Below are 12,880 nucleotides of genomic sequence, written 5' to 3'. Positions count from 1 at the left end.
CACGTTTGCAAAGGCCGCCGCACATCCAGGCCCGACCCGCTCCGCCCGAGCTCCGTGCGCCCTCGCGGCTCCCAGCCGCGCCCCTTCCTCTCCTCGACCCCGATGGCGATCAGGGCCCGGAGTTGGCGGCCCCCGCCGCCGCCGCTGCTCTTGCTGCTTCTCTGGGTGACCGGGCAGGCGGCCCCTGTGGCGGGCCTGGGGCTGGGTTCGGACTCGGAGCTGCAGATCGAGCGGCGCTTCGTGCCCGAGGAGTGTCCGCGCACCGTGCGCAGCGGCGACTTCGTGCGCTACCACTACGTGGGGACGTTCCCCGACGGCCAAAAGTTCGACTCCAGGTACCGCGCCCCGCGCGCCAGCCGGACCTCAGAGGCTGCAGCGCCCGTTTTCCCGCTTCCCCGTCTCCGGACAGGCCTTTCCCTCCCGACGGACCTCCCCCAGCTCCGCCCCTCGAACCCGCGCTCCTCCCTTTCCCTCATCTCACCCCAAAGCTTCCCCGACCCTTCATCCCTTCAGCCTGGGGGATGCGGGGGCCCTGGAGCTTGCCAGCCCTTTTGCTCGCCTGGTGGGCTGGAATCTTCCTGGGACCTTGCGCAGCGGTGTTGGCGCCGGTCACCCACTCCTCCGCCCTGTGCAGTAACACGCGCGAAATCTTCGTAAAGAGCTGGCCCCCTAGCTGACCCCCGAGAGTACATGTTAGTGTTCGCCTGTCTGTCTGCCTTGACTGTTCCTTCCGGCAAGGCCCTTGAGTGTCAAGTCATTCATGCCTCTCGATGATGATGATGGAGGTGGCGATAGCAGCCACTAACATTTATGGAGTTGTTACAGTTGTTACAGGGTGGTTCTCAGTGCTTTCCATATAACGAATTTATTTAATTCTTAACTACAGTTTTCTGTGTAGGTATTATCATTACCCTTATTTTGCCAGTGAGATAACTTGAGCCCATTGGAGGCTGAGAAACTTGTTTAAGCGAGATAGTTTTGAAACCCGAACAATCCAAGTCCAGGATTTGTGCCCATTAACTACCGCCCTCCCCTTATGGCCTTACAAAAAACTCCCTAGGCAGGAGGTCGTCCAGAGCAAGTCACTCAGCTTTGCCCCATGCCCGGTGTCCACAGTTCCTGCCCTTGAATCTGCAGCGAGATCACAGCTTCCCCAGTTTAGCATTAGGGTTAACAGGCCCCTTCTCCAGCTCCAAGCTGCTCTCCTTCCCCAGACTTTGTTACGGTCCTAGGTCTGTGTCCACACTTCTTTTCGTGATCTGCTTTGTGCTTGAGGCGGGACTAAGCTCATTCCTGAGGTTATCTTTTAAAAGGTACTCTTTGTCTTTTTAGCCTTTTAAAAAATTCCAGACAGGAAGTGTATATACAAAAGCTGGTTAGTATTTGATGTGGCACATAGCAAGCACTGAGAAATATTAATTCTCTTATTGTTTCAGTTGCTTCTTTTTAAAATGGGTTTATTGAGATATAATTTACATTCCATACAATTCACCCATTTAAAGTGTATGATTCAATTTTTTTTTTTTAGTATATTCACAGTCGTGAAATCATCACAACTCTCTAATTCTAGAATATTTTCCACACTCCAAAAAAAGAAACCCATCAGCAATTACTCCCTTCCCCTCCAGGTCTAGGTGACCACTAATCTGCTTTCTGTCTCTTTATGGAATCTTGCCATTTGCAGCCTTTAGGTTTGGTTTCTTTCACATAAGCTTGGTTCATTTATGCTGTAGCATGTATCAGCTCTTATTCCTATTTATGGCTGTATACTATTCCATATCATATTTTATCTATTAATTAGCTGATGGGCTTTTGAGTTATTTATACTTTTTGATTATTATGAATAAGAATGTTGTGAACATTCACATACAAGGTTTTGTGTGGACATATGTTTTCATGTCTTATGGATATAGGCCTAGAAGTGGAACTGCTGGGTCCTATGGTAACTATGTTTAATTTTTTAGGAACTGCCAAACTTGTTTTCCAACGTGGCTGCACCATTTTACAATCCCACAGCAGTATATGAGAGTTCCTGGTTCGCCATGTTCTCACCAACACTTGTAATTGTATGCCTTTTTGATTATAGCCATCCTAGTGGATGGATATGAAATAGTAGGTCATTATGGTTTTGATTCATGAATCTCTAATGGTGAAGGATGCTGCACATCTTTTCATGAGTTTATTGGCCATTTGTATATCTTCTTTTGCTTCACTAGTTAGAAAATAGTTAAGACTTTCCTGCTTATGCTGATGTTAATTAATAATTCCCACTGGAGCAAATCATCTAATACTTTCTACCCTCTAGAATGACAGCCACTGTGAGGCAATGTAAAAGTGAAAAGAGAAAGTGTTAGTTGCTCAGTCATGTCTGACTCTTCCCAACCCCATGGATTGTAGCCTGCCAAACTCCACTGTCCATGGAGTTCCCCAGGCAAGAATGTTGCCATTCCCTTTTCCAGGGGATCTTCCTGACCCACAGACAGTGGAAATACAGATGAGCTGTCATCCATTCTGCAAATGTGTATGCAGTGTCTGCCCCTGAGGATGGTGTTCCCTCCCTGCACTCTGGCTATTGTCCAGACAATTATACACTGTGTTAAGGACAGAAAGAATAATAGCGCACACTTCTGTCTCTCACATAGAGTTCACAGATAGTTCTTACCTTGTGCCTTTACATATATGAACTATACTGAATTCTTTTAACCTCACAATACAATACCATCTCATTACAAATGAAGAAATTGGGGCTCAGAAAGTTCAAGTAATTTACCCAAGATGATAACTACTAAGTGGTGGAGTGGGGCTTTGAATCTAGGCAGTTTAGTGCCAGAGTCTCAAGTTTATAGTCTGTAGTCCACTCGTGTGTGATGGCAAGAATGGCAAGGAGCTTTGGAACCACCCAGAAAGTTTAACTGTATGTTGTGTGTATTGGTGTGTTTGTGTCTGGTTGTGGGACTGGTCAAGGTGGAGTTTTAGGATGCGTGTTAAGTCACTTCAGTTGTGTCTGACTCTTTGCGATCCCATGGATTATAGCCCACCAGGCTCCTCTGTCTTTGGGATTTCCCACGAAAGAATATTGGAGCGGGATGCCATTCCCTTCTCCAGGGGATCTTTCAGAGCCGGGGATCAACCTGTGTCTCCTGCATCTCCTGCATTAGCAGGTGGGTTCCTTACCACTAGTGCCACCTGGGAAGTTGGCGTGTGTGTCTGTATGTGTGCCTGGTTGGGGGCTGGTCAAGATGGAGTTCTGGGACAGCAGGAGTAAAATCTGAGCAGGATTAAAATTTACCAGGAGGAACTGAGGGATGCGGGCTGGGGGTGGGGGTGGGGGTTGGGGTGGGGAAGGAAAGGCGAGAGTGGTGGAGGGAAGAGCACATGCAGAGGCCTGGAAGAGGGGGCATGTGAAAGCTGCTCAGTATGGCCTGAGCTTGGAGTGGGGGTAGAGGAGTGACAGGGAGGGAGAAAGAGGAGGTGAAAGGAGGTCAGAGAGGCAGAGTCAACTTTTGAGAGCTCTCATCTGCCTGGCTGTGGAGTTTGGTCTTTGCCTAGGGACAATGGGAAGCCACTGAAGAGTTAATCACGGGCGTGAGAGACCAGAACTGCATTTTATTGTACAAAAGTCCCTGTGGCTGCAGTGCTGACAGTGGAACGGTGGGAGCAGCGTACACAGTAGGTGATTGATTACTGTGTTTCCTTCTAGGGCCTCCATTCCTGTGGGAATTTATGAAGTATATTAGAGCATTCCTTTGCTATTCCTGCACAAAGAGCTTCAGTTCAGTTCAGTTGCTCAGTCGTGTCTGACTCTTTGCGACCCCATGGACTGCAGCACGCCAGGCTCCCCGTCCGTCACCAAGGGAAGATGCGGTACCTTCCCTGTTCATCACCCTGTACCTTCCCTGTCCATCACCAGGGAAGATGGACAGGCTTCCCTGTCCATCACAAAAAGCTTAGGGAAGGAGAAATCTAGGTGCTTTGGGCTTTGGCTGTTAATTTAGAGGTTTGGCCCAGAAGAAAATGATGGCTGTCAGTCTGACCAGAGTCATAAAACACAAAGGGCCTTTCTTTCCACAGAGCATTCTTCCTGCATCTGTGCCTGGCACTTGGGGGCAGTGGTGTCTTTTCAGCTTATGGGTATTTGCAGTTGCCAGGAGGCCCAGCCCTTCAGCCCTTGGTCACTGGCTTAGGCATGGTTTCATTTTGTTTTGGAGCCTCCTCGGGCTTGTTAGCTTGCTCTATGGCTACTGCTCTAGATTGAAGGAGAAGACGGCAGCTTCCCGCCAGCAGGTTTCTGGGGGGGCTCCTGCTGTCACCCTTCAGGCCTTGGGAACTCCTTGTCCACCACTCTTGAGTCAGCTTTTGAAGAGTTCCATTGCATTCCAAGTAGTAAGGGACTGAAGTTTAACATGTTCCTGTTATCTTTAGCAGACAAAACCAGCATCCTGGTCACAGCCTTCAGGCCTGTTCTGCAGGCCCCTAAAGTCTATACATTCAATAAATATTACTGTAGGAACTTCTGGTGGTCCAGTGGTTAAGACTCCATGCTCCCAATGCAGGGGGCCCGGGTTCAATTCCTGTGCAGGGAACTAGATCCCACAATAGGCAACTAAGAGTTCACATGTCACAGCTAAAGATTCTGCATGCTGCAGTGAAGATTCAAGATTCTGAGTGCTGCAACTAAGACCTGGTGCAGATAAATGAATATTTTTTAAAAATTAATAATACATGTTAGTGTGTGCCCACTATATGCCCTGTTGGGTATTAGAGAGTTGTAGATGCTTGGACCCAGTGGTGTTCAAACTGTACATACATCAGAATCACCTGGAGAGCTTATTATACAGTTTCTGATTAGGTAGGTCTGGGATGGGGGGAGTCGTATATCTAACAAGTCCCTAGGTGATGCTGATGGTGTGGTCTAGGACCACATTTCGAGAACCATTGCTCTAAAAGAATCATAAACTCATAATGGAGGTCAGCTTCATTTTATATATTCATTATTCAACAAATATTTATTGAATACCTACTATTCTAGTTGCTGAGATGTAGGAGAGATAAAACAGACAAAAGTCCCTGCTTCTGATGGTGGATACATGTTATTTTACATTTGTCCAAACGCATAGAGTATATATCACCAAGAGTGAACCCTGATGTAGAAGCTATGGACTTTCAGTGCTATGACATGTCAGTGCAGGTCACTGATTATAACAAATGTACCACTCTAGAGATACACTCTGCTGACAATGGAGGAGGCTATGTATGTGTATGTGGCATTGGGTGCAGGCAGGGGGTATATGGGAAATCTCTGTATCTTCCGCCCAATTTTTCTGTGAATTCAAAACTGCTCTAAAGCAAAACAAAAATGAAAAACTGCCCTAAAAGAACAAAATCTAATAAAAATCCGTACCCTCAAGTCAAGGAGTGGGGAGGGCCCAGAAACCCATTCTATCTGGCATAAGGAGAAAAGGAGAGAATTTATTGGAAGGATCTTCCATTCCTCCTGAGGATCCAGAATTGTGAGCAGAGGTGGCTTTCTGCATCTCTCTGAGGGACTGCAGAGGGGCTGATTCCCCTCCCTCCTTCCTGAGAGAGCTCCAGCAGGTTTTCTGTGCCACATACGTGACCCCTAGGGTCCAGTAATGCTGACTAACTGGAATCTGTCTCAATTTCACATTCCCAGGATCTCTCCCATTTGATTGGTCCCATTGGGAACCTGTTCTTACCCTCAACCCCCTCACCCTGGCTGTGGGTATAAAGTCAGGTGTTAAGTGAATGTTATCTTATCCTTTCAACAGGATTGGATCTCAGAGAAGAGCCAGAGGGCTGGGCAGTACCTTGGATGGTGTCAGGGTGGATCTAAGGGGCTAAGTGGTGGCAGGAAGACTGGTCAGGTCAGGGCACCCTCTGTTAAGCAGGAAGCATTTAAAGTGTGGATCTGAGGCTTCCCTGGTTGACCCAGTGGTAAAGAATCTGCCTGTCAATGCAGAAGACATGGGTTTGATCCTGAATCTGGGAAGATCTCACATGCCTTGGAACAACTAAGCCTGAGCACCACTACTGAGTTTGTATTCTAGGGCCTGAGAGCCACAACTGCTGAGCCCAAGTACCGCAGTTCCTGAAACCCACATCCTGTAGAGCCCGTGCTCTGGAACAAGAGAAACCACTGCAATGAGAAACCCTCAAACTGCAATGAAGATTAGCCCCCGCTCTCTGCGACTAGAGAGAAACCTATGCAGCAATGAAGACCCAGCACGGTCAAAAATAAATAAATAAAATCATTAAAAAAAAATAAAGTGTGGATCTATATAGGAAACCTTCCTATGGAAAAGCCACATAAAGAAAGAGAAGCTGCCCAGTGCAGTTTTAATAACTGGAGGTAAAGTTCTTCTTTTTCATTCTTCTTAACTAGAGTCTTATGCAGTCATTGGTAGGCTGACTTAATGTCCTCTGTGGCATTAGCACTTCCCTGGTGGTCCAGTGGCTAAGACTCTGTTTGACCCCGGTTTGATCCCTGGTCAGAGAACTAGATCCCACATGCTGCAACTAAATATTCTGTGTGCCACAACTAAGGTCGAAGATCCCAAGTGCCACAACTAAGAGCTGGTGCAGCCAGATAAATAAATAAATGTGTTTTTTTTTTTAAGACTTAATGGCATTGCTTTTAATTTCATTTGTGCATCATTGCAAGCAGTGATACATTCATACTGATTACTTAAGTTGGCTATATTTTACTGCAGGGCTTCCCAGGTGGCTCAATGGGAAAGAATCTGCCTGCCAGTGCAAGAGACATGGGTTCCATCACGGGGCTGGGAAGATCCCCTCGAGAAGGAAATGGCAACCCACTCCAGTATTCTTGCTGGGGAAATCCTGTGGACTAGACAGAGGAGCCTGACGGGCCCCAGTCCATGGGGTCATAAGAGTTGGACATGACTTAGTAACTAAACCACCAACTACTCCCGCATTTTAGTGGGCTGAGAACTTGTGTGAAATAAGAATTATTTCTAGAGATCTGACATTTTAACTTGTGCAGTTTCTTAAAAACAAAAATCTACAATAGCAGTGTAATGATTTGACTTTCTTTTGCAAAGTTTTTCTTTTAATGATATTTTAATGCACCAAAGACTGTCAAAGCCAACCGCTCACAGTTCAAGGTCTGACCGTCCATGGAGGTGTGAATAGGTGCGCCGTTTCCGTTCCTACTTGCTCCTCTTTTCTCTCTCACCTTCTCTCTCTTCCTCGCATTTTTCCACCTGGGTAGATCATTAATAGCTTGCCTTTCTCCTCTGCCAGGGCTCATTAGCTGCTGGTAAAGATGGTTGTTTGAGGGAGATACTCTTGTTGGAGCGTCTAGGAAGCCCAGAGTCACCTTTGGGAGTAGGAAGTGTGGGGAGCAGGGGTGAGAGGCAGAAACGTCAGATGTGGCCTCCTCACTTCTGAGTTGGGCCCAAGCTCAATGGTGGAATTCCGCCTGGGGAGGGTGTTGAATCTCACCTGCGTCATCCCAGGGTTAGGCACCCAGCTAGAAGATGAGTTTCTGCTTTTGAGCATTTCATGAGTCTTATTCACCAAGGGCTTGGGCAAGGACCACAGTCCTTGTATCCCAGGTGACCAGAATCTGATAGATTCTGAAATACCAGCAGGTGGTTCCTGTGCCCAGTGGACTGGCTCTTTATTAACTTGTTTCCCTCCTGTTATGAATTCTCAAAATATGGCAGTCTCTTTAATGTTCAAGACAAATTTATTCAGTCTAACGTGAAGCAATGTGAATATAGTTAATCACACTGTATTGTATACTTGACGTAAGTATACCTTTTATTAAAAAGGTAAAACTAAATGTCCTTACCACAAAAAGAAAAAGAAGGGACTTCCCTGGTGGTCCAGTGGATAATACTTTGAATTCCTGATGCAGGGGCCCTGTGTTCAATCCCTGGTTGGGTAACTAGATCCTGCATGCCAAAACTAAGACTTGGCACAGTCAAATAAATAAATAAAAATTTAAAAAAGAAAATGGTAACTATGTGAGGCGATGGATATGTTAATTAGTTTAATTGTGGCAATGATTTTGGTGTACACAACTTAAATATGTACACTTTTTGTCAATTATACCTCAGTAAAGATGTGGCAGGAGTAATGTATCCAGTTGTCATTTGTCTAAACTAAATCTAAAATTGGCATTTAGAGCAAGCTGTCTTTTCCCTTTTATCGTTGATCAGGGTTTCAGCTCTGCTAACCATAGGGCCATACTCTCTTCCCTTTTGTAATGGCCATTTTAACTTTGCTTCTGCATCTGAGATCAGAATAATCTCAACCACAGGTAGTGTATGTGTATGTCAATTTTTGGCAAAAAGTTTTTAAATTAATTTAATTTTAAAATCAATGCACATATACTGAGTTTTAAAAGCAGTTAAATAATTTCCATAAAGCTTAAAATTATGGTTGCTAAGCTACAGGAGTTGGGAAGGGGCTCGCAGTGAGGTGTAGCTATTCTGAATTCCGACTTTCAAACTCCAAGTTTCCTTCTGCCCTCTTGCTCATCTTTCACTCTGCAACCTCTGGGCAGCACACGGCGTCTCGTCTACCTTTGGCCAGATCCCCTTTTGTATACACCTAGATTCTGTTTCTTCCCTTCTACGTCAGTTTCTGCTCTTTGTTCCCTTTCCATATTCCAAAATGTTGCCAACCTTTTGAGAGCAAGGGTCCCTGCACTGGTTTTCTAGGTTCTTTTTTAAAAAGAGAAGCTGAGGAGCTTGAGGAAGGAATGAGCTATAGGGGCTCTTGAGAAAGGAGGGTGTTCAGTTTGCTGTGTGTTCTTTTTAAAGTTCATCCTCACTATAGATTGAAACCTACATTCAGAAATTGAGCTCCAGTGTGGGAGCTTTAAGAACGCAGCCACAGGGGTCGTTAGTTACCTGTCCTGAGGAATAAGCACAGGACGATATGTGCTTGTGTGCAGCAGCTGAGTGAGTTGAAGATGATGGGTGTTAGGCGATGGCTTCTGTATTAGTGGTCCTTGGGCTAATTATCTTGAAGAGCATCACTGGAGGGTGCTGCAGCCACCCCAATCCCCACTGGGGCCAGAGGAAGGTAGAAGTGTCAGCAATTGAAGGGTCTACAGGAGTGAATGATCAGGGGAGAAAAAATAAGCTGGTAGAGAGGAAATGGGGTGTTTGATGTGCTGGATAATTTCCATTTTCAAATAACTTTTTTTTTTTTTGGCCACATCCTGTAGCATGTGGGGTCTTAGTTCCCCTATCAGGGATCGAGTCCATGTCGCCTGCATTGGAAGGTGGAGGCTTAATCATCAGGGAAGTCCCATTCTGGATAGTTTCCATTTGCCTTTCTAGGTCCCCCTTCCCCCAGTTCCACTTCTTTTTGCTCTGGGAGGTTGACCTGTATCGACCACATGTGCATAATATGGGTTATATCAGTGACCCCCTTGTAGTCTGGCTTCTAGTTGGGTTCAGCCAATGGGACATCAGCAGGAGGTCAGAGGGAGTAGGGAGGGTGAGGTGGAGATATTTATTCCTCTGACTTCCTGCCTGTACAGTCATCACATGGGCTGTGTTCCTAAACCAAAGGCCCTAGCTTAGCTTCTGTCAGGTGTTCTGAGCTCCCTGTCTGTCCCTGGATCCTTCAGGCCTGGGTGTGGCAACAGCACTCCCTACTTGTCCCCAGAGCTACTGCACTGGCCCTTAAATGTTTCTCTGCATCCTGCACACCACGCCCTGGAGCTGTCTACTTTAGGCATATCATCTGTTTCCTGCAGGACCTTGACTGGGGCATCTGCACAACAGCCAGATACTGGGACAGGCTGAGTAAGTGCTAATTCCAGCGGTCGTAGAAATAATTTTCATGACCAACTCCTGGCAGGACCCTGCACATGAATTTGTGCTAGTCGAAGTGATCAGCGCAGACTTGCTCAGAACAATTTATTCTTCCCAGATGGTCAGAGTTTTCAGCAGTAGACAAAACTGGCTTTGCATTGTTTGTTACTTTCTCATGTATGTGAATTATATATTTTCTTTTGGAAAGGTGTATTTTGTTTTGGGCATGTTGCTTAGGCTGTTATTGGTTAGTCACTAAGTCGTATCTGACTCTTTTGGACCCCACGGACTGTAGTCTGGCAGGCTCCTCTGTCCATGGGATTCTCCAAGCAAGAATACTGGAGTGGGTTGCCATTTCCTTCTCCAGGGATCTTCTTGATTGTTATCAAATGAATAAATTAATGCCGTAAGGCCACACTTGTTTTTATACACCATCTAGGGAGGCTCTGTGCCTGGAGGGTGAAACTTGGACAGTCCTGGGTTCTAACTTTTTTTCTCATTTGGCTAATTTTGTGAGCTTGAGAAATTTTTTCAACTTCAAGGGACCTGAGTATCAGTACTTACTGATACTTACAGTGTTGTATGAGGATTAAATGAGGTAGTGTATAGAAAAGCTTGGGCTTCCCAGGTGGCACTAGTGATAAAGAATTGCCCTGCCAATGCAGAAGACATAAGAGATGCTGGTTCAATCCCTGGGTCGGGAAGATCCCCTGGAGAAGGGAATGGCAACCCACTCCAGTGTTCTTGCCTGGAGAATCCCATGGACAGAGGAGCCTAGTGGGTTACAGTCCATGGAGTCACAAAGAGTTGGACACAGCTGAAGCGACTTAGCACATATAGAAAAGCTTAGCTGCCCCTGTGCCTGACACATAATAAATACTCTCTAAATAGTAGTTATTATTAAAAACTCTCATTAATTTTGGGTTCTGTGAATGAAAAATATAAAGTTTCCAGCCTGTGCATTGTTGCTGTTTGCACATGTTCTGTGCCTGGGAAGCTTTTGAAGCCTAAATTCTGGTCCATTGTTAACCTAAACCCTCCAGTTTGATGACGGTTCAGGGTGTGGCAAGATCCCAGCCAAGTGAACTTGGAGAGCTGGCATTCCGAGGGTGGTTGTTTGTTTCCCCTGGAGATAGAGGGTGGAAATGTAGAGTCACTTGGGCACAAAGCTGATCATGCGCTTTTGTCCTCTGGCTTGTTAGCCAGAACTTGGACATTCGCTTTCTGTTCACTGGCCTTGGAGAAAAGAAGGCGGTGAAATGGACTATAAAGCCAGGAGCAGAAAGGGAAGGAGGGGACAGATCTGACAAAGCTGCTCTGATGGGTGGTGAGGTGGACCATGCTGCTCTCCCAAGCTGATCATTGGGAAAATGAGAAAAATGGAGAAGTAATTTACCAAAGAAGGGCAGCCTGTCCTAATGAGGGAAATTCCAACAGCTCTTAAGATTTACTCTACAAGCACGGTTGTCCCTCGGTATCCGCAGGGGTCAGGTTCCAGGACCCCTTTGGATACCAAAAGCCTCAGATGCTCAAGTTCCTTATATAAAATGGTGTAATATTTGCATGTAACCAAGGCACGTCCTCCTGTATACTTTAAATCATTTCTAGATTACTTCTAATACCTGCTGCTGCTGCTAAGTCGCTTCAGTCATGTCCGACTCTGTGTGACCCCATAGATGGCAGCCCATCAGGCTCCCCCATCCCTGGGATTCTCCAGGCAAGAACACTGGAGTGGGTTGCCATTTCCTTCTCTAATGCATGAAAGTGAAAAGTGAAAGTGAAGTCGCTCAGTCGTGTCCGACTCTTAGCGACCCCATGGACTGTAGCCTACCAGGCTCCTCTGGCCATGGGATTTTCCAGGCAAGAGTACTGGAGTGGGTTGCCATTGCCTTCTCCATCTTCTAATACCTAATACAATGTAAATGCTATGTAAATGGTTGCCAGTGTTCAACAAATTCAAGTGTTTGCTTTTTGGAACTTTCAGAAATGAAAAAAAAATTTTTTTCAATTTCTAGTTGGTTGAATCCATGAAGTGAAAATTGAAGATACAGAGGGCTGACTGTATTCCATGATCATTTTGAAATTGAGAGAATTAAAGAGAAGATCCATTAAGCCACTTGAAATCTCGTACTCATGGATTACTATAGATGATATTTTCATGTTTTACCTTGTAGATTTTTCATATGCATCTATATATGTAAATTCAAAATGAGATTATTTTCTATGTGGCTTTGTAACCTGCTCTTTTCTCTTCACATGTATGTCCTTCTGTGCCAATGAATAAAATCTTAAAAATTTTTCATTGATGTATAATTAACATGTAGCATTGTATTAGTTTTAGGTAAACAACATAAGGATTTTATGTTGGTATATATTGCAAAATGATCACCACACTAAGTGTAGTTAACATCCATCACCATGCATAGTTATAAAATTTTTTTTCTTATGATAACTTTTAGGATTTTACTTTCTTAGCAACTTTGAATAATGCAATACAGTATCATTAGCTATAGTCACCATTAACTATATTCACTGTACAGTATTTTATTAACTGTAGTTATGTATTGTAATGCTATACATTACATAATTATAGCAGAAATATTTTATTTTTAAATGACCATAGAGAATTTACTATATGTCTTAGTCTTATATCCAACCAGTGCCGTACTCTTGGACTTCTAAGTTATTTCCAGCATTTCGTTATTATAAACCAAGCTCTGTAGTTATTTTCTTAAACACAGTATCTAAAACCCTGTGGGTGTCTCTGCCAGTTTATAAGGTACTTGTAGGCAGAATTCATGCCTTGGAATTTTTTATATTCCCCGAAGCCCCTAAGTAAAGTCTCCTAATTGGCACCCCCTTGTTGCTGCTAAGTTTGGCATTGAAGAGGATGAGAACTTGGAGTGTAGCCACGATTCCATTATTTATTTTCCTGCTTCAGGTCATCACCAGTTAGCCTTTAAAACACATTTATTAGTGATTTAAAGATTACCTCAGACTTTCAATCACCTGCAATAATTATGTATAGTAGTACTGGCATAATCCTGAGGTTTTCAGAGCCC

At 44.9% G+C, this 12,880-nt stretch overlaps 1 protein-coding gene across 1 annotated transcript in view; it reads left to right on the top strand.

The window, feature by feature from the left end:
* The window catches only part of FKBP9 (FKBP prolyl isomerase 9), a 44,036-nt gene continuing 31,156 nt past the window's right edge, over positions 1-12,880 (top strand). The window contains exon 1 of the mRNA XM_068972597.1: positions 1-335. Coding sequence (XP_068828698.1) covers positions 103-335 — 233 coding nt within the window. The 5' untranslated portion in view covers positions 1-102. The remainder of the gene's footprint in view (positions 336-12,880) is intronic.

The sequence above is a fragment of the Capricornis sumatraensis genome, chromosome 5 (assembly GCF_032405125.1).
Source record: "Capricornis sumatraensis isolate serow.1 chromosome 5, serow.2, whole genome shotgun sequence".
NCBI classification, from domain to species: Eukaryota; Metazoa; Chordata; class Mammalia; order Artiodactyla; family Bovidae; genus Capricornis; species Capricornis sumatraensis.
Note: the sequence above shows the minus strand (reverse complement) of the source record. Positions and strands in the feature narration are given on the sequence as shown.